The sequence below is a fragment of the Oratosquilla oratoria genome, chromosome 15 (assembly GCF_046742065.1).
Source record: "Oratosquilla oratoria isolate Oo_2021 chromosome 15, ASM4674206v1, whole genome shotgun sequence".
Taxonomy (NCBI): Eukaryota; Metazoa; Arthropoda; class Malacostraca; order Stomatopoda; family Squillidae; genus Oratosquilla; species Oratosquilla oratoria.
Genome location: NC_134791.1, coordinates 7076153 through 7098652, shown reverse-complemented (window position 1 = coordinate 7098652; position 22500 = coordinate 7076153). Strand labels below are relative to the sequence as shown.

The 22500-nt window shown below is 42.2% G+C and overlaps 1 protein-coding gene across 1 annotated transcript in view; it reads right to left on the bottom strand.

The window, feature by feature from the left end:
• The window catches only part of LOC143033057 (calpain-9-like), a 460946-nt gene that overhangs the window by 181308 nt on the left and 257138 nt on the right, over positions 1 to 22500 (bottom strand). Inside the window, exon 7 of the mRNA XM_076198255.1 lies at positions 1 to 52. This exon is cut by the window's left edge and continues 77 nt beyond it. Within this exon, the coding sequence (XP_076054370.1) occupies positions 1 to 52 (52 nt within the window). The remainder of the gene's footprint in view (positions 53 to 22500) is intronic.

Below are 22500 nucleotides of genomic sequence, written 5' to 3'. Positions count from 1 at the left end.
CCTCTCACTCCAAGGCCCGTTCCACTCCCCGCGTCCCCAAGGGTTGCGGAGTCTGGAACAAAGAAATAAAATAAAAATAAAAGAAAAGAATTGCTTCCAGGCTCACAAAGCAAAGCGGTTTCCAGTCCTTTATGACTTCCAGGCTCTTGTGTGAATGTTGATCATTTGAAGCTGTCACTTGGAGTGGGAAGCGGAGTACATTCACTCCCACGATGACTCCTCTTCCTTCTCCTCCTCCTCCTCTTCTTAGGTGTGAGTGAATGATTATGTTTTTGTTTATGAAATTTGAATTACATCTCTGATACTAGGGAGCTTGTTATATATATATATATATATATATATATATATATATATATATATATATGTGTGTGTGTGTGTGTGTGTGTGTGTGTGTGTGTGTGTGTGTGTGTGTGTGTAATATATATATATGTATATGTATATATGTATGTGTGTGTGTGTGTGTGTGTGTGTGTGTGTGTGTGTGTGTGTGTGTGTTCATTTCATGACAGCTATTTAATATTCTGTGAACAATTATTATCATAGAACGTTACTTACTCAAGGAAAAAGAACTTTAACATGCCCACATAAAGAAAACGGAAAAACTGTAAAAACAAAACAAACAAAAACAGAGAAAACGAAAACGAAAGGGAAGAGAGGAAGAGAGGAAGAGAAGAAGAGAGGAAGAGAGAAAGAGAAGAAGAGAGGAAGAGAAGAAGAGAGGAAGAGAGAAGATAAAAAAGAAACGAGATGTTGGAACAAAAGAAAACGAAAATGTGGATCGATGTTCTATGCCTGGAGCCATTGACGTTTCGATAACACGCAAGTTCAACGTTAACATGTTCAGCGTTCGATAGTCAATGGTCGCGTTGTTCATTTAATCGTGTTCACTTGTTCATGTTTATTTGTTCATGTTCACTTGTTCATGTTCATTTGCTCATGTTCACTTTTTCATGTTAATTTCTTCCTGTTCATGTTCACTTATGTTCATGTTCACTTGTTCATGTTCATTTGTTCATGTTCACTTGTTCATGTTCATTAGTTCATGTTCACTTGTTCACGTTCACTTATTCATGTTCATTTGTTCATGTTCACTTGTTCATGTTCATTTGTTCATGTTCACTTGTTCATGTTCATTTGTTCATGTTCACTTGTTCACGTTCACTTGTTCATGTTTATTTGCTCATGTTCACTTTTTCATGTTAATTTCTTCCTGTTCATGTTCACTTGTTCATGTTCACTTATGTTCATTTGTTCATGTTCACTTGTTCATGTTCATTTGTTCATGTTCACTTGTTCACGTTCACTTGTTCATGTTCATTTGTTCATGTTCACTTGCTCATGTTCACTTGTTCATGTTCTTTTGTTCATTTTAGGTTGTTCATGTCCACTTGTTCATGCTCGTTTAAGTAAATTTGTTCACTTGTTCATTTCTTAGTGTTTATTTGTTCATGTTCATTTCTTCATATTAATTTTTTTATTTTCTTCATATTCATTGATATTGATTTCTTCATATTCATTTGTTCATTTTATTTCATGTTTATTTATTCATGTGCATTTGTTCATGTTCAGTTATTCATACTTATTTCTTAATATTCATTTGTTCATGTTCGCCTATATTCATTTGTTCACATACATTTCTTCACATTCATTTGTTTATGACCATTTGTTCATGTTCATTTGTTCATTTCTTCATGTTCATTTCTTCATGTTAATTCATTCATATTCTTTTGTTCATGTTCATCTATTCATGTTCATCTGTTCATGTTCATTTCTTCATGGTCATTTCTTCATGTTCATTTCTTCATATTTATTTGTTCATTTTTATTTGTTTATGTATATTTCTTCATTTTCATTTGTTCACGTTCATTTGTTCATGTTCATTTCCTTACGAGAACTGGAATAAACAGACCCAATGTTCATATCTATCAATATTTTCTCGCTCATTTATTCATGTTATTACTATTATTAGTCATTATCGTTATTACTGCTGTTATTCCCATTATTGATTGTTATTATCATTTTACTCTTCTTTACGACTGCTGTTATTTGTCTTCCTCCTTTCTTTAAATATTTATTACTATTATTACTGTTTTTCCGAGGGTGGGTGGGGAGGGGAGGTGATACTATACGACGTCCATCATCTGTAATCAGACTTGAGAGGTGGGGGTGGGAGGGTGGGAGTGGGAGGGTGAGGGGGGAAGGTGAGGGTGGGTGGGAGGGTAAGTGGGAGGGAGGGGGAGAGGAGGGAGGGGAGAGGGAGGGAGGGGGAGACGGGAAAGGGGAAGTAGGTGAGGGGAGGGGGTGGGAGAGTGGGAGGGAGTGGGTGGGAGTGGGAGTGAGAGAGGGTAGGGAGAGAGGTGTGGGTAGGAGGGGGAAGGGAGGGGGAAGGGAGGAGGAGAGGAGAGGGAGAGGGAGGGGGTGGGAGGGGGAGGGTGATCGGAGGGAGTGGGAGAGGGGAGTGGGAGAGGGGAGTGGGGGGAGTAGGAGAGAGTGGGTAGGAAAATTGGATTTTTTGTTTTTTTTATATTCTTGGCATATGCAAGAACGACATCGTAAGTAACGACATCGTAACATACGAGGTTACCAATGCCGGCGTCGGCGCCACTTCTGTTACGATTACTTACGATACCAATACCACGAAACGATACGTCTCGCGCTTATCGCAGCTGCCTCCGATACCCACCCAGACCTCTATTTATTTGTCGATATTTCGATGAAAAGAAGAAGAAAGAGGAGGAGGAGGAGGAGGAGGAAGAGGAGGTAAGGTTGGGGTTGGGAAGAGGTGGAGGAGGAGGAAGAGGAGGAGAGGAGGAGGAAGAGATGGAGGAGGAGGAAGAGGAGGAGGAAGAGGAGGAGGGGAGGAGGAGGAAGGAGGAGAGGTTGGGGTGGGGAAGAGGTGGATTGGTGGTAGAGTTAGAATGGAGGTGGAAGATGTGGGGGAGGAGGAGGAGGAGGAGGAGGAGGAGGAAAAGGAGGAGGGGAGGAGGAGGAAGGAGGAGAGGTTGGGGTGGGGAAGAGGTGGATTGGAGGAGTTAGAAGGGAGGTGGAAGATGTGGGGGAGGAGGAGGAGGAGGAAGAGGAGGAACACAAAGGAACACAAAGGAACACAAAGGAAGAACAAACAACAGCAGGCCTACTGTCCCTAATGAGGCTGTTTGTGTTAACTAAACTACACTACAGTTAAGGAAACAGGGCAACTAGGCGATAGAAGATGAACTAACACTACTGCTATCACTATCCTATCCAATTAATCCAATTGTGATTAGATATCTGGTTGTCATATCTTTTATTGCAAAGGATAATATTTTATTTGCGGATTAGATTCCAAGTATTTCTCTGAGCGATTTTTAAATGTTGTTATCGTGTTACTTTCGACGACAGTGGAAGGTAACGAATTCCACACGTTAACAACCCGGTTAAAGAAGAAGTGCTTACTTTCGTTCGTAGAGAATCTTTTGCCAATTACTTTGAAATCGTGGCGTCTTCTTGTATTTGATTGGTCTAATAAGAAGTAATCTTTGACATTAATGTTGTCAAAGCCTTTGAACATTTTAAAAACCTCAATCAAATCTCCTCGTATCCTTCGAGGTGGAAGAGGAGGAGGAGGAAGAGGAGGAGGAAGAGGAGGAGGGGAGGAGGAGAAGGAAGGAGGAGAGGTTGGGGTGGGGAAGAGGTGGATTGGGGGTGGAGTTAGAATGGAGGTGGAAGATGTGGGGGAGGAGGAAGAGAAGGAAGAGGAGGAGGAGGAGGAGGAGGGGAGGAGGAAGAGGAGAGGTTGGGTTGGGGAAGAGGTGGATAGTGGTTGGTGCTGGGGTTGGAGTTGGAATGGAGGTGGAGGAGGAGGAGGGGGAGGAGGAGGGGGAGAGGTTGAGGTGGGGAAGAGGTAGAGTAGGAGTTGGGGTTGGGGTTGAAATTGGAGGATGTAGGGGAGGAAGAGGAAGAGGAAGACGAAAAGGAAGAGATGGAGGTGGGGAAGAGGAGGAAGAGGAAGACGAAAAGGAAGAGATGGAGGTGGGGAGGAGGAGGAAGAGAAAGACGAAAAGGAAGAGATGGAGGTGAGGTGGGGAGGAGGAGGAAGAGGAAGACGAAAAGGAAGAGATGGAGGTGGGGAGGAGGAGGAAGAGGAAGACAAAAAGGAAGAGATGAAGGTAGGGAGGAGGAGGAAGAGGAAGACGAAAAGGAAGAGATGGAGGTGGGGAGGAGGACGTGGATGAGGAAAAGGGAAAGAAGAAGTGAAGGAGGAAGAGAAGAGGAGGAAGACGAAGACAAAGAGGAAGAGGAGGAGAAGAAGAGAGAGAAAAGGAAAGAAGGAGGGCAGGAAGAAGAGGAGAAGAGGAGGAGAGGAGGAGAGGAAGAAGACAACGAAGACAAGGACCAAGACGAAAGGGAAGAGGAGGAGGAGGACAAAGAAAAGAGGGAGGAGAAAGGTGGAGGAGGAGGAGGGGAAGGAGGAGGAAGAAGAGGAGGAAGAGGAGGAGGAAGAGGAGAAGGAGGAAGAGGAGAAGGAAGGGGAAGAGGAGGGGAAAAGGAGGAGGAGGAAGAGGAGGAAGGGGAGGGGAGGTATTGTGGAGGAGGAAGAAGAGGGGAAGGAGGAGGAAGAGGAAGAGAGAGGAGGAAAAGGAGAAAGAGAAGGCGGAAGAAGAAGAGGGGGAAGAGGAGGAGGAGGAGGAGAAGGAGGAAGAAGAGGAGGGGGAGGAGGAAGGGGAGAAGGAGAAAAAGGAGGAGGAAGAGGAGTAAGCCTAAGAAGAGGAGGAGCAGGAGTAAGCCTAAGAAGAGAAGGAAGAGGAAGAAGAGGAGGAGGAAGAAAAGGAAGAGGAGGAAGAGGAGGAAGAGGAAGAGGAGGAGGAGGAGGAAGTGGAAGAGGAGGAGGAAGAAGAGGAAATGGAGGAGGAGGATAAGGAGGAGGAGAAGGAGGAGGGGGTACTAAACACATTAGCTTGAATAGATTATGCACATTTGTGTTCTTCGTTCTCTCTCATCTTCGTCCGTCCAGTCATTGACTGAGAAATTCTCTAATCTATCTCAATTTCTTAATCCATCTGGTTATCGCCTGAGCTATTCTCTAATCTATCTCAATTTCTTAATCAAATTCCCCTTTTCTTTCTTCTCTTTTTCTTCGTTTTTTTTCCTTCTTCTTCTTCTTCTTCGCAATCTGATATTGTCTGTTTGCTTAAAAGGCTATTTGGCTTTCCAGTAATGTTGGTATATTTTCTCAGTTGTTTGGATATGTCATCAGTATTTCTTTTTATTTCGTCCTTTTCTTTCTTTCTCGTCGTAAGACGCTGTCTTGTTTCTCGTTATTTTTCGTTCTTCGTCTCAATTTTTCCCGTTTATGTTCGTATTCTCTTCCTATTAGCCTTGACGATTTCCGTTTTCTTTTTAATCGTATTTAGCTTTTCGCATTTTTTCGATTTTCTTCTTATTTTTTTTTAATTTATTTTATTTTATAACCTCCCGCTCAAGAAGATGATTACGTCATTGAGTTTCCCACGTCCTCTCTTCACTCAGAGTTCAAAATAATTCTCAAAACCCGTTAGTTTTACCTTTTTTACATATACTTTTTATTTCTATTTTAGGTACATTAATTATTTTCAAAAAATTTTACCACATAGCCTGATAGACTGCATTGTCAAATCTTTTCTTCCTCTTCTTCCCCCTCCTCCTCCTCCTCTCCTTCCACCTAGAGACACGTATCTGTTCGGGACAGACAGGACAAGTGGCAGTCACCGATTACCACTGGGAATCAAACTCGGACTCTTAAGTGTCTGTCAAGTTAAAATAAACGGGCTTGAATATTTACCCTCCCTCCCTCCTCCCTTTCCTCCCCCTCCCCTCCACCATCTCCCACACAACAATCCCCCCACTCCAACACATTCTCCCACAAGGAAGAAAGGAGTCTCAAAGTCTTCACGTCTTTAAGAAAAAGAAAAAAAAAAAAAAATCCAATATCTTCTGTAATCAGATATTCACAAAGCTACACAACCCACACAAAACCCCCACGCATCCACCAACGCCACCAGAGGGGGCTCAGATTCCATCATAAATCCGTCAAACGCCGCCTCTTCCTCCTCAGCCACCTCCCACGCCCCTTTCCAGCCACCTTAACGCCTCCTTCGCTCGAACCTATCATTTGGAAGAAAGCCGCTTTGCACGAGAGTTTGGCTGAAAGATCCTCTCCCGAACTAAAAACCTTATGGTGTTATGATTACATATTTTATATTATCAATATCTTGGGGCTTTTAGCAACACCTCTACGGACCAGGGTCACCTAGCATCCTTTTATGGTTACGACAGAAAACTAACCACTTTAATTAAAAATATATAAATCGATAAATAAACGGATAAAATAAAATGATAAAATAAATGATAGAAGCGCTGGTTATTCATAAAAAGAATTCATTGATCAACCTATCCCTCCTCCCCCCTTCCCCCTCTACCCCCCCAACGACCCTTAGACCCTTTTACTCGTCAAGCATTTTCCACCCAAACTTGACAGGCTAGCCTTTTCTTATTAGAATATTTTTCAAACCAAAACTTCTTGGTCAACCTTGTTTGATTTATTTTTCTTTTACTAAAAAATTCTCGACTACTCTCTTCCTCCTCCTCCTCCTCTTCCTTCTCCTCTTCTCCTCCTCTTCCCTCTTTCCTTCTCCATTCTCTTCTTCACTCTCCTTCCTCTCCTCCTCCTCTTCCTTTTCCTCTTCCCTCTTTCCTTCTCCATTCTCTTCTTCCTCTCCTCTTCCTCCTCCTCCTTCTCCTGCTCTTCCTTTACCTTCTCCTCCTTTTACTCTTCATTCACCTTCTCCTCTTCCTACTTCTCCCCTTCCCCTCCTCCTTCTTCTCTACTTTCTCTTCCTCCTCTTCTTACTCTCCTTCACCTCCTCCTCCTCTTTCTGCACATCCTCTACCTTCTCTCCCTCCTCCTATTCTTCTTCCCCTCCTCCTACTCTCCTCCTCTTCTTACTCCCCTTCCCCTTTTTCTCATGCTTTCTCTTCCTCCTCCTATTCTTCTTCCCCTCCTCCTCCTCCTCCTCTCCTCTTCCTCCTCTATTTTTTTCTTCCACCTCTTCTTACCTCCCTTCCCCTCCTCCTCCCCCTTCTTCTCCTCCTCTACTTTCTCTTCCTCCCTCTATTCTTCTTCCCCTCCTCCTACTCTCCTCCTCCTCCTCCTTCTCTATTCTCTCTCCCTCCTCTTCTTACTCCCCTTCCCCTCCTCCTCCTCGTTCAGCTCCTTACTTCCTCTCCCTCCTTTCTTCTCCTCCTCCTCCTCCTCTTCTTCTCCTCCTCCTCCTCCTCCTCCTCCTCCTCCTCCTTTTCTCCTCCTCCTCTTCTCCTCTTCCTCCTCTTCTTTCAGGAAGTACTTCTCCATTAGCAGGAGCTTCCCCGTTGCAGGTCGGCCAGGAACCCGAGAGGTCGGGTTGCCATGGCGACGAGGAGCACAATGTACTCCATCAAGAGATATACGAAGTGCGGGACTCCAACTTCTCAACACCCCCGCCTTCCTCTCACTCTCACTCTCGTTCTCACTCTCACTTGCTCTCTCTCATTCTCGCTTTCGCTCTCACTCATAGTTCACTCTTCACTACTCACTCTTACTAGTCACTACTCACTCTCACTACTACTCACTCTCACTCTCACTACTACTCACTCTCACTATTCACTCTCACTACTCACTCTCACTATTCACTCCCACTACTCACTCTCACTATTCACTTTCACCACCCATTATCACTACTTATTTTTACCTCCCACTCTCACCACTCACTTTCACTGCCAACTCTCACTACTCACTCTCACCACCTACTCTCACCAATCACTTTCACCAGACTCTCTCACCACTCACTCTTACAAGTCACTCTCACGACCCACTCTCACCACTCTCACCACACTCTCTCACGACCCACTCTCACCAATCAATCTCATCACTCTTATACCACATCCACACGGTCGAGCTTTGCCCGGCCGGCTGTGCTCGCGAAGGCCGGTGATTGGTGATTGGTCGGCCGTAAACAGGAGTAGCGAATGATTGGTCTAGCGCGCTACGATCACCATGACGTCACACCTAACATTCCATAAAGGTTCCTGTGCTCTGTACAGGTCAATTAACGTTGTCGGGTCTTGTCGAGTATGTACATGGTGTGGACGTCATGTCCTACTAACTCGGTAGTACATGGGTCGGTCCTGTGCGTTCGCCAGTGACGTCATACTTCCGTCCATTGCCGTATAATAGTCCCGGGAACGGATAGTGTCATGGTTTGCCAGCTCAAGATGCCCGGGGACGTGGCCTTATTGTCTCTCCTTATTCCCTGGGGTACAATTTATTTCGTTCTTTAAGGTTCTTTAGTTACGTTTCTGATGGATTTTTTTTCCTCTTCTTCTTCTTTTCTTCTTTTTCTTCAACATTTTCATTTGCAAATCAAGCGCGAGCGTTCTTGTGCATATATTATTCCTCGTCTTGTCACTTTATTTGTACTTTTTTTTTTTTTTTTACGCTTGACGCGTTCGTTCCTCTAATTTATCTATTTATCGATTTATTCGTTTATTCTTTTATTCCTTTATCGTATCTATTTATTGATTCATTTATCTATTTATTTGTTCATTTATTTCTTTATCTTATCTATTTATATATATATTAATTAATTTATTTATCTATTTATTTGTTCATTTATTTACTTATCTATTTTCATTTATTCATTTGTTTATCTATTTATTTATTATCAATTTATTTCATTTATCTATTCATTTAGAATAAAAAAGAAGAAAAGAAAAGGTAGAAGAAGAAATAGAAGAAAAATAAAACGATGAAAAACAACAACAACAAAAACTCCAATCTTCGCAGTGACACCCCTACGGACCAGAGTCACACAACATTCCTTTCCAACTGGAGACTTGAATCTCCTTCAAAAGATATCCTTTATCCTACTCAAAAAACAACAACTCGTCACGATACCGTCCCCATCCCAGAAAGGTATAGAAGCTCTGGTTACACCGCCAGAACAAAGTACAAAACTTTTTTTTTTTTTTTTTTTTTTTTTTTTTCTTGAAGAACGGGCAGAAGTCTTCGATGGCCCAAGAGTTCTTGGGCTTCCGGTATCCGAAGAAGTTGTCCCTCTTGATCGAATTGGTAGTTAGCCTTCTTTGCTCCTCCCCTCCCCTCCCCCCCTCCTTCCTCCGGTTCCCCTTTCAAGGATAATCAGATTCTTCCTCCCCATCCTTACCCCTCCCCTCCCCATCCTCCTGCCCCCCTCCCCCCTCCCCATCCTACCCCCATTCTCAGTCTCATTCTCTTGGTCCATACCTTATCTACTCGATTTTTTTTTTTTTTTTTTTTTTTATATTCTCTCCTATTTTTCTTGTTCTTCATCTTGTTCTTCTTCTTTTTGTTCTTCTTGTTCTTCTTGGTCTTTTTCCTTCCTCTTTCGTCTCCTTCCTCTTTTTTTCTTCTCCATCTTTTACTCCTCCTCGTTATATTCCTCTTCTTCATCCTCCTCTCCTGCCCCTACCTCTTCTCTTCCTTTGCCTCCTCCTACTCCTCCTCCTCCTCCTCCTTCTTCTTCTTCTTCTTCTTCTTCTTCTTCTTCTTCTTCTTCTTCTTCTTTTTACTCTTCTTCTTCCCTCTATTCCTCTTCTTCTTCCTCTTCTTTTTCTTTTCGCCTTCCTTTTCTCCTTCCCCTTATTCCTCTTCCCTTTCTTCATCTTCATCTTCTTCTTCATCTTCCTTTTATTCTTCTTCTTCGCTTTATTCTTTTTCCTTTTCTTTCTCTTTATTTTTTCGTTTCTATTTTTTCACAAATTACCGACCTTTCCTGAAGATGTCTTCTTCGGTTAAAAAAAAAAAAAAAAAAAAAAAAAAACTCTTAACCTCTACTCACGATCTACACGCTTATTCTTACAGCCGCCAGATGATTTTATTCACCCGAAGGAACCCCCCCTAAGAAGGGGAAAGAAGAGTGGGGAGATGGGGGGGAGGTAGCCACCCAACCCAATCCAAGTAGGACATTTCCTCCTCCGGTCCTCTCCTATTCACCCACAGAAACGAGTCCTTTTTTTTCTCCCAAACGTCCTACTATCCCCCCTCCCATAGCTCCTCTCCCCCCTCTCCCCCCCTCTTGTCTCCAGAACAGTTTCTTCCTCCATATATATGCTTATGTCTTTATCTAAATTCACGGATTATTAACCTCTTCCCCTCCCCTCTCGTCCCCTCCGTCTTCCCTCCCCCCCCTTCTCTGCCTCCTCCTCCCTAACCTCCTCTCTCATTCCTTCCCCTCCACCAACCCCTCGTCCCGTTTTCTGTAAAGTTGTGAATCATTTTCTGTGACGCATTCATAGATTTTGTTACGAGGGCATCAGGTATTCTCTATTCCGTGATCATAAACATACAATGCTTCTGCTCTTTTGTAGGTAAACACATATATCTGTAGTGCTGTTATTTTTGACTCTCTCTTTCTTTCTATCCCTCTCTCTCTCTCTCCCTCTCTCTTTCTATCCCTCTCTCTTTCTCTCTTTCTAGCTCTCTTTCTCTCTCTCTATCTTTCTCTCTTTCTAGCTCTCTTTCTCTCTCTCTCCCTCTCTTTCTATCCCTCTCTCTTTTTCTCTCTCCCTCTTTCCCTCTCTTTCTCTCTCTCTTTCTATCCCTCTCTCTCTCCCCCTCTCTTTCTCTGCTCTCTTTCTCTCCCTCTCTATTTTATACGTACGCAAATCCAAAAACTTTAAGGTTTTTTGAAAATAAAGTCGGGTATTTGTGTGGCATTTCTACTCTTTCTTCCCTTTGCATTAAGCTCTTCGTCTCAAAAAATGTGTTCGTTAATTCAGAGAGAAAAAAAAATATATATATTTCTCTCTCTGTCTTTTTCCACCAAGAATTATGTTACTTTTATTAAAACTTGTATCTCATCAAATCCTCGTCAATAAAGACTAAAGCTATAGTTTGCATTTAATCTCCATAATGTAAGTGGAAGATTATCTTGAAAGAAAAAATATATAAAGTCGATTGTATTATTTAAAAGAAAAAAAATCTCTTCTGATGACATCATATCGTCTGAGATATAATTTGTTCGTTTCTTGATGAGGTCGTATCGCCTAGTATCTTATTGGTTCGCTTTCTGATGACGTAATATCGTCTGACATCCCATTGGTTCACTTCTTCATGACGTCAAATCGGCTGACATTTGATTGGTTTGCTTTCTGATGACGTCATATTGCCTGACATTTCATTGGCTTGCTTCTTGATGACGTCAAATCACCTGACGTTGGATTGGCTTGCTTCTTGATGACGTAATATCGTCTGATATTTCATTGGTTCACTTCTTGATGATGTCATATCGCCTGACATCCCATTGGCTTGCTTCCTGATGACGTAATATAGTCTGACATATCATTGATTCACTTCTTGATGATGTCATATCGCCTGACATCCCATTGGCTTGCTTCCTGATGACGTAATATTGTCTGACATACATTGGTTCATTTTTTATGACGTCATATCATCTGACCTCTCATTGGGTTATTTCCTGATGACGTCATATCGCCTGGCACACCATTGGTTCGTTTTCTGATGACGTCATATTGCCTGACATTTCATTGACTCGCTTCTTCATGACATCACATCAACTGGTATCTTATTGGTTCGTTTCTTGATGACGTCATATCGCCTGGCATCCCATTGGCTCGTTTCTTGATAACGTCACATTGCCTGGCACCTCATTGGTTCGTTTCTTGATGACGTCATGTTGCCTGGCACCTCATCAACTCGTTTCTTGATGACGTCATATCGCCTGGCATCCCATTGGTTCGTTTCTTGATGACGTCACATTGCCTGGCATCCCATTGGTTCGTTTCTTGATGACGTCACATTGCCTGGCACCTCATTGGTTCGTTTCTTGATGACGTCATGTTGCCTGGTACCTCATCAACTTGCTTCTTGATGACGTTATATCGCCTGGCATCCCATTGGCTCGTTTCTTGATGACGTCATATTGCCTGGCACCTCATTGGCTCGTTTCTTGATGACGTCATGTTGCCTGGCATCTCGTTGGTTCGTTTCTGTATTCGATTCGTCATCTAGGACTTTCACATTCGATTGCATCCAATGACAAGGTTTCCCCCACTTCCCCCCTCCCCCTCTCCCACTTCCCCCTCTCCCTCCCCTACTTCCCTCTTCCCCACTTCTCCTTCCCCCTCCCCCACTTCCCACTCCCCCTCACCCACTCCCCCTCCCCCTCTCCCCACTTTCCCCTCCCCCTCCCCCACTTATCCCTCCCCTCCCCCACTTCCCCCTCCCCCTCTCCCCACTTCCCCCCTCCCCCACTTCCTCCCCCCTCTCCCCCTACGCCATCGGATGTTCCCTTTTGCGTTTGATATTCTTGTTTGTTTTTTTCTTTAAAAAAAAATCTTCCTTCCCCATCGATCCTTTCTTTAACAATTTTCAAAAATAGTTTTCTCTGATGGCTGATCTTCTCTTCTCTCTCTCTCTCTCTTTCTCTCTTTCTATTTTTTTTCTCTCTCTCTCTCTCTCTCTTTCTCTCTCTCTATCTATCACTCTCTCCATTGTTGATCCTTTAATCTATTTATTTGTTTATTTGATTTACATGTCGTCCTAAGTATTCATTTTTATTTTTCCTCAATTTCTCTCTCTTTCTCCTCCTTTTTCTTTGCTTTCTTCAGTTTAATACACAACACAGATCAGCACCGTTGAATGCGGGTTCCCTCCCTTCCAAACGAAAATACAAATTCAATCACATTTCGACAGAAATCTTTCAAGATTCGAACAAATGAATTATTTTTCTGGACATCAGGTATCACTTGGAAACAAAATGTACAAACTGTACAAAGTGTACAAATTGCACAAAGACTCATGCGAGCTTTATGAAGTGCAATGGTTTGTACTTGATGTAGCACCGAGAAGCATATATGTTGTACATTCAATAAAGATTTTAATTAAAAACTACTTCAAATGAACCATTTTTTATATTCATTCAGAAATACATACGTACATACATACTTTACGAACATACATATATGCATACTTATATACACACACATGCACACATACATACGCACATGCATACGCTTACATAAACATACATACATGCGTACGTACACGCATACATACACACACATATACATGCACGCACATATATGCACATAAAACAAACATAAATACATACATACACGCATACATACTCACATATTAAATACACACACATATATATGCACAAAAACAAACATAAGTACATACATGCATACATACACACATATATACATGCACACATATATAAATCCACACACATATATGCACATAAAACAAACATAAATACATACATACACGCATACATACACACATATATACATATATATATATGTATATATATATGCACATAAAACAAACATAAGTACACACACGCATACATATACACATATATACATACACACGCATATATATGCACATGAAACAAACATAAATACATATATGTATACACCTACACATACATACACACACGGACACAATGCCCTCAGTCACCCTTAAAGAGGGATAGCGTACAAAAAAAAAAAAAAAAAAAAAAAAATCCTGATTCTACTTGGTGTCCCTCGTCCCCCTTCTCTCCTTTTATACCCAAAGGATACATGCCAGCGGTATTCTAGTCCCCCAAAGTAGATTTCTAGGATTTCTCACTATTTGTTAGAAGTATATAAATCTCTCGCCTATATTTTACTTCAAGCACACACACACACATATATATATATATATATATATATATATATATATATATATATATATATATATATATATTATTTATTTGATTGATTCAGTGATACATTTTTTCTCATTCATTGGAATATTTAACTGAATTTCAGTTTAAATAAGAGTAAAAAAAAATAATAATAAAAAAATAAAATAAAATAAAAAATGTCAAATAAAAATCTGGAAATCAAAAGCTCCAAGTCTGAAGAACTCTGAGGAAAAATCTTCGCCTCTTTTAGATAAACAACACCGTGAGTCTCTGGACGCTTCCAACAAAATTCTCTCTTCCCCCCTTCCCCCTCTTCTCCTCTTACCCCCTCCCCCTCTTCCCTCCTTCCCCCTCCCCCTCCCCCTCTTCCCCCCTCCCCCTCTTTCCTCTCCCCCTCAATCACCCTACATCGTTACGTGTCCAAGATTTCCCCTCCCCATCCTTTTCCCCCTTCCTCCTCCCTCAATCACTCACCAACTCGCTCACTCACTCACTCACTCTCCTCTCTCGCTCTCTTTCTTTCCCCACCCACCGTTTCTCTCTCTCTCTCTCTTTCTATCTCTCTCTTTTTTGTTTTTACACTTTCTACAATATTCTCCATTCCCATTCTACTCCCCCCTCTTTCCCCTTCCTCTCTTTCTCTTTCTCACTCTCTTTTCATTTCTTTCTCTTTCTCTCTCTGTCTTTTGACTTTCAACAGAATTCTCTGTTCCCACTCCACTTACCCCGTTCTCTCCCTTCTTCCTCTCTCTCTCTCTCTCTCTCTCTCCCCTTCTTTTGACTTTCAACAGCATTCTCTATTCCCACTCCACTTCCCCCTCTCTCTCTCCCTTCTTCCTCTCTCTCTTTCTCTCTCTTTTTTTCTGTCTCTCTTTCTTTCTTTTTCTGTCTTTTCACTTTCAACAATATTCTCCATTCCCATTGTATTCCCCCTCTTCCCCCCCCTCTCTCTCTCTCTCTCTTCCTCTCTCTTTTAACTTTCAACAGCATTCTCTATTTGCATTCCACTCCCCCCTCTCTCTTCCTTCTTCCACTCACCCTCTCTCACTCTCTCTCTATCTCTCTCGCCCCTTCCAGTCTTTCTCTTTTGTCGTTTCCCCCTAATTCCTCCTCTTCTTCTTTACTTTTCTCGTTTTTCTACTTCCTCCCTTGCTTCCTTCTTTATTATCCATCTTCTTTATCTTCTTCCTCTTCTCCTCTTTCTCTTCTTCCATTCCTTCCTCCCTCTTCGCCCAAATTTTCGCCTTCGTCTTCTTTTTTCTCCTTGTCTTCCTCTCCCTCTTTTCCTCTTTCTCTAACTTTTCTTCTGTCTGTTATTTTCTCTCTTTTTTCTCTTCCTCTCCTTTCTCTCTCTCTGTCTGACTCTTCTTCTGTCTGTAATTTTCTCTTTCTCTCTGTCTTCTTTCTCTTTCTCTTTTCCTCTTTCTCTATCTGACACTTTTTCTGTCTGTCACTTTCTCTCTATCCCTCTCTCTTTCTCTTCTTCTTCCTCTTTTCCTCTTTCTCTGACCCTTCTGTCTCTGTCACTTTCTCTCTCTCTCTCTCTCTCTCTTTCTCTCTCTCTCTCTTCCTCTTATTCTTCTTCTTCTTCGTCGTCGTCGTCTTCTTTTATTCTATTTTCCTCTTCCTCTCCCTCATTCTCTTCTTCTTCTCTCTCTCATCCACTTCTTTGTCTTTTTGTTCTTTTCTTCCTTCTCGTTTTTCTTGACCAGCCTCCTTTGTCGATCCTTGTTAGGCCTCAGGAAGCCCCACGAGGCTTCTCGAGGTCAAGAGGTCTCAATCTGACCTGAACTGACCCAAACTGACCCAAGTTGACCTGATCTGACCTGATACATGTATACCTGACCTGACATCATCTGAACTGACCCAAACTGACCTGACATGACCCAAATTGACCTGATCTGACCTGATACAAATATGTCTGACCTGACATGACTAGACATAGTGTGGTTTGACCTGACCCGAAGTGATCCGAATATATTTGACCTGACCTGACTAGACATAGCCTGACCTGACTTGACCTGATACAAATCTATCTGACCTGCCATCACTAGGCATAACGTGGCCTGACCTGAACTGACCTGATGTGACCTAATCTGACCTGACCCCAACTGATCCGAATTTATATGACCTGACAAGACTACACATATCCTGACCTGACTCGAAGTGACCTGACATTGACCTAACTTTTGACCGGCCCGACGAGTCCTTCCTTCCCTCTTCCCAGCTCTTTATTATTCTCTCTCTAACTCTCTTTTATCCCTCTCTTTCCTCTTCTGGAGCGCTTCCCTTTCCCACTCTCTCATACAGTTTCTCTTTCTTCTCCATTTTGCTTCGACCGTTTTATCAGATTTTCTCCTCAATTCCCATTCCTTCCCTTCTCTCTCTCTTTTTCTCTTTCTCTCTCTCTCTTCTACATCTTTCTCTCCTCCGTCTCCCATTTCTTCATCTTTTCTTCTTCATCTTTCGTTTCGTTACCTCTCCCTCCTCCACCTCTTCTTCCTCCACCTCTCCTTCCTCCATCTCTTCTTCCTCCATCTCTTCTTCCTTCACCTCTTCTTCCTCCATCTCTTCCCCCTCCACCTCTCCTTCCTCCATCTCTTCTCCCACCTCTTCTTCCTCCACCTTTCCTTCCTCCATCTCTTCCCCCTCCATATCTTCTTCCTCCACCTCTCCTTCCTCCATCTCTTTTCCCACCTCTTCTTCCTCCACCTCTTCTTCCTCCACCTCTTCTTCCTTCACCTCTTCTTCCTCCATCTCTTCCCCCTCCATCTCTTCTTCTCCATCTCTTCTTCCTCCATATCTTCTTCCTCCATACCTTCTTCCTCCACCTCTTCTTCTTCCACCTCTCCTTCCTCCACATCTTCTTCCACCTACCCTTCCTCCACTTTTTCTCTATCTACCTCTTTTTCCTCCATCTCTTTTTCTTCCACCTCTTCTTCCTCCAACTCTCATTCTCTCCACCTCCTCTCTTCATCTCTCCCTCCTCCACCTCTCCTTCCTCTATCTCTTCTTCTTCCACCCTCTCCTTCCTCCACCTCTTCTTCCACCTTCCCTTCCTCCACTTCTCTCTCTACCTCTTTTTCTTCCACCTCTCCCTCTCTGTACCTCCTCTCTTCATCTCTCCTTCCTCCACCTCTCCCTCCTCCATCTCCCTATTTCCACGTCTCTCTCCTCCTACACCCTCCTCCCTCCTGAAGACTCCTTCGTTGGCGATCTTTTGGCGAACTCTTGGCGAGCTTTGGCGAAATTACCTGCCGGCAAGCACATCTGGGTCCCATTCCAAGCAGTGTCACTTTTTTTTTTTTTTTTTTTTTTTTAATCTTCATCTACTAAGTCCTCTTTGTTTCTACTTATCCTTATATCCACTCGTCTATCTCTTCCTCCTTCCTTCCTTCCTTTATTCAGTCCTTCCTCCGCGTCCTTTATTCGAAAATTCTTTATTTTCTTTTCTTTTCCTTTTTTTCATTTTTTTCCATTAACTCCTTTTTCTTTCTATTTATCCTTCTATCCACTCGTCTATCTCTTCCTCCTTCCTTCCTTCCTTTATTCAGTCCTCCCTCCACGTCCTTTATTCGAAAATTCCTTAGTTTCGTTTTCTTTTCCTTCTCTCCTTACCTTCTCCCGTTTTCTATCATCCCTTTCTCCTCCCTCTTCCCGTTTTTCAACATTCCTCTCGTTTCCTTCTGATTCTAACTACAATCGCTTGTTCTCCTTTACGGTCCTCTTCCTCCTCTTCTCTCTTCTTCTCTCTATTCGTCCCCTCTTTCCTGTCCTCCTCCTCCTCCTCCTCCCCTCACAACCTCGCCCTCCTCCTTCACTCCTAAAATTTTTCTTTTTCTTTTTTCTTTTTTAACTTTGATTTGTTTTGTTTTACTTAGTTCCTTCTTTACTTCATTCGGGTTTTCACTCTTTCGCTCCATCCTCCTCCTCCTCCTCTTCTCTTCCCCCTTTTTATTTTTTAAATATTTCTCCCCTCATTCATTCCCTCTCTCTCTCTCACTCTCTCTCTCCACCTCCCCTTTCTTTCCCACTTCTCTCTATCCCTCCCCTCTCCCCTCATTCATTCTCTCTCTCTCTTTCCCACTTCTCTCTACCCCTCCCCTCTCTCCCCTCAGTTTCTCCTCTTTTCCCTCTTATTCCCCTTTCTTCTTCTCTCCATTCATCCCCTCTCTTACATCCCCTTCACTCAATATCTGTACCTCCTCCTCCTCTTCTTCCTCCTCCTCCTCCTCTTCCTCCTCCTCCCCCTCCTCATCTTCCTCCTCCTTTTCCTCTTCCTCCTTCTCTTCCTCTTCCTGTTCCTCCTCCTCCTCTTCCACTTCATTTCCCCTTTCCTCTTTCTCTTTGTTCTCTCCTTTTCTCCTTCCCTCTTCCTCTTCTTATTTCTTATCTCTATTCTTCCCGTCTTCCTCTCCCGCTCCTTCTCTCCTTTCTCTCACTCCTTTTTCTCTCTTCTTTCTCCTCCCACTCTTTTTCCCCTCTCACTCTTTTCTCCCCTCAGCTCTCCTTGCTATGCCCTTCCTCCTCCTCCTCCTCCTCTTCCGTCGAAAATCTTCATCCTTGATGCCTTAGCCTCCTTTACATCGCCAAGAATCTTCCTCTCTCCCCCTCCTCTCTCTCTCTCTCTCTCACTCTCTTTCTCTCTATCACCACCACCTTCACCACACCACCACTCTCGTTCATCACCACCACCACTCAAATTATCACCACCAAAACCTCAAAATCCATCCCTATGACCATCTCAGTGTATAACACCACCTCGCCTAACACCACAAACCCTAGTAACACCACTTCGACCACCACACTACCACTAACTATCACATTACCACCAAATCCTTTTAGTTTTACGTTCCTCAGTTGGAAGATTTTTTTTTTTTTTTTTTTTTTGACACGTTCTCGATCTCCCTTCGGCTATCGAGGTCTTCAGGTCTCTCCTCGATCTTACTTCGACTGTTACGTTCTTCACACTTCGCATCGATCTTACTTCGACTAACACTTTCTTCAGATCTTCTCTTCGATCTTACTTCGACTACCACGTTCTTCAGGTCTTCGTCTCGATCTTACTTCGACTAACACCTTCTTCAGGTTTTCTCTTCGATCTTACTTCGACTAACACCTTCTTTAGGTCTTCGCCTCGATCTTACTTCGACTAACACCTTCTTTAGGTCTTCGCCTCGATCTTACTTCGACTACCACATTCTTCAGACTTCGCCTCGATCTTACTTCGACTACCACATTCTTCAGACTTCACCTCGATCTTACTTCGACTACCACATTCTTCAGACTTCACCTCGAGCTTACTTCGACTACCACGTTCTTCAGGTCTTCGTCTCGATCTTACTTCGACTAACACCTTCTTCAGACTTCACCTCGATGTTACTTCGACTACCACGTTCTTCAGACTTCGCCTCGATCTTACTTCGACAAACACCTTCTTCAGGCCTTCGTCTCGATCTTACTTCGACTACCACATTCTTCAGACTTCACCTCGATCTTACTTCGACTACCACGTTCTTCAGACTTCGCCTCGATCTTACTTCGACTACCACGTTCTTCAGACTTCGCCTCGATCTTACTTCGACAAACACCTTCAGGTTTTCTCTTCGATCTTACTTCGACTACCACGTTCCTCCATAAACCACCTTAATTCACGGGTTTCGTGGTTCCTTGTCCAGCTACGCCTTCGAGCAGAGCCTTCGCCGTCAGGTCGAGTCTCAGGGGTCCGAACTTCTCTTGCAGACTCTTCGTTACATTTCCTGGACACGTTCTGCGTTGTCCATATTCTCTTTGTTTCTTGTTCCTCTGGCATACATCACTGGTTATCTCCTGTCTTTCTTCCATATATACTGCCTAATTCTTCCGAATACTCTCCCTCCCTCTCTCTCTCTCTCTCTATCTCTCGTTTTCTTGGTGTCTGTGTATGCATTTGCCTAATTCTTCCGTACCCTCTCTCCCTCTCTCTCTCTCTCTTTTTTTCTCTATATCTCTTGTTTTCTAGGTGTCTGTGTATGCATTTGCCTAATTTTTCCTCGCCCACTCTCTTTCTCTCTCTTTCTCTTTTCCTGCCCTTAGTTGTCTACATATCTATATATGCATTCCTGTTTCGTCGTCCACTCTCTCTTTCTTTCTCTTTCCTTCTGTCTTGTTGTCTATATGTCTTTATGACTATATATATATATATATTATATATATATATATATATATATATATATATATATACATATATATATATATATATATATATATATATATACCTATGTGCATATGTGCAAATATGAATGAGTAGCTTCTTTTGTTAATTTGCTTGTTTGTTTGTGTATGCGTTTTTGTGTGTGTTTGTGCAAGTGTGTGTGTGTGTGTACGAGTGTGTGTGTGTATTCGTGTGTGTGTGTTAAACCTAATTGTATTCGCATAATTGCAATATAGAGAGAAGGATACACATTAACAAGATCTTGCATCCTATCCTCCATCAATCAAATCTAGCTTTGAAATCATTTATGGATTTAGCTTCGGCATTATTAGATCCTAAGCCATCCAAGGAGTTAATGCATTTATGTGTGTGATTCACCACCATGCTCTTGGATCACGTGTCGGACTCGTGATCGATAGTTATTAACCTCTTGGATGAGAGCTCACGGCTCGTATGACCGAGTTATGGGTAATACTGGGACTTTACACGCACACACACACCCAACTCCCCGCCCACGAGAGTTGGAGTAACAACCCGCAGCGCAGCGATACTGAAATTATTTCAGCCCTGGGCGGTATTCGAACCCGGACCGCCGTAGTGGCAGGCGGGAACTCTAACCACTGCGCCACGTGTGTGTGTGTGTGTGTGTGTGTGTGTGTGTGTGTGTGTGTGTGTGTGTGTGTGTGTGTGTGTGTGTGTGTGTGTGTGTGTGTGTGTGTGTGTGTGTGTGTGTTTAACTGTGGGTCCGTTTTCTTTGAGTTCGTGACTTGGAGTCGTTTGACTGTTTTCTTTGTCTTTGGTCACTTTCGTTCTATTCTTACTTTTATTTCTATATTTTTCGTTTTTTTTTTCTTCTTTTATTTCTATAATTCTACTTCAATTTCTATTTTTTTTATTTTTTATTTATTCTATTCTTAATCATTATCTTATCTTCCATCTCTGTACCTCCTCTTCAATTTAATTTTTTTTTATCATGTTTTTATCTTTGATATAATCTTTTATTCTTTTTCATTTTTCCCATGTATTGTTATTTTTTATTTCTACTTTCTTGCGTTTTTTCTTCTTCTGCTCTTTGCCCAGAGCTTCCCTCTCCTTTGTCTTCAGATTTACTTTTATTTTTCCTCTCTTTACTTTTTTTTTTTTTTTTTTGAGATTCTCGTCTTGAAGAAATTTTGAGTTTCAGGGTTCCTCCCCATGACCGCCTCTTATACGTCGAAAATTTTTATGCATTTTACTTTGGTTAAATATGGACAATTTTTGCGAGATACAGAACCCAAATTTGCAGTGGGGGTGGGGGAAGGTGGATAGGGGGGAATGTCAGCCTAAGAGATGAATAAAATCACCTGCCGACTGAAAAGGATATTACAAAAAAAAAATATTGTTACCTCCTCCACACTTCGTTGGTTGTGAGGGCACTATCACAAGGCTAGAAGCGCTGGTAAACTACAGCCTATAATAACAACTAACTCCTTCTATGCCGGGTAGTACTCTTCCTTTCACTCCTGCTGCCGCCAGGCGATTTTATTCATCTCCATGACAAAGAGGTTATGACCACATTACTTCCAGCCTTGGCCCAGATTCATTTCGAAATTCGTATTCTTGAAGAAATTTCCCCCTTTTTCGAAATTCATATTCTTCAAGAAATTTCCTTTTTCCCCTTTTAGCACCATTTCCAGATTTTATATCCCCGTCCTCTTTACCTCCACATTAAACCTTTTGGTCTCTCTCTTTCCGCTCTTTAACCCCTACCCTCCCTCTCTCCCTCCCTCGCTCTCTTTCTCTCTTTCCATCTAAATGAGGTCACTCCTTCTCTTCCTCCGCCCACAAAGTTCTTGTTTATCTTCTTATTTTCTTATTTTCTCGCCTCTTCAACTCATCTCCAGTTTCTTCAACTTCTTCCAGCCGAGAAGGTACTGTAAGGATTTTATTCTGGTGAACGTCAATAGTTTCTATTCACCTTGAAAGAAATGCCTCTTGGAGAAAATTATTATATATATATATATATATATATATATATATATATAATGTATATGTATATATAGATATGTGAGAAATTTGCCAGTGAAAAGCGACATCAATCAAATAATTCTTATGGCCTTTTGCATAGAACTCGAACCTACTGCTCTGAGGCCAAGAGACTACCGGGATAGTGCCTTAAACCACTCGGCTACTGGCCTCAGAGCAGTAGGTTCGAGTCCTATGCGCGACGGCCATAAATATTGTATCATATATATATATATATATATATATATATATATATATAAATTTTATATATATATCTATATATATATACACGTTGTATATATTTATACACACACACACACACACATATATATATATATATATATATATATATATTTTTATATATATATATATATATAAAAACGCTGAGCCCCATTACGACTTTACGCCATTCCATCTTCCCACGCGAACAAAATACCCCAAAGCACACAACTAGCAAATTCTAGCAAACACTAGTTAATGATTTACACTCGGAGGCTTTTCCCGGACCGGCGGACCAGACCGACTTCGGGGAAAATGTAAGCAAACCTAAAATTCCGGAGACTAAGGGGGTCC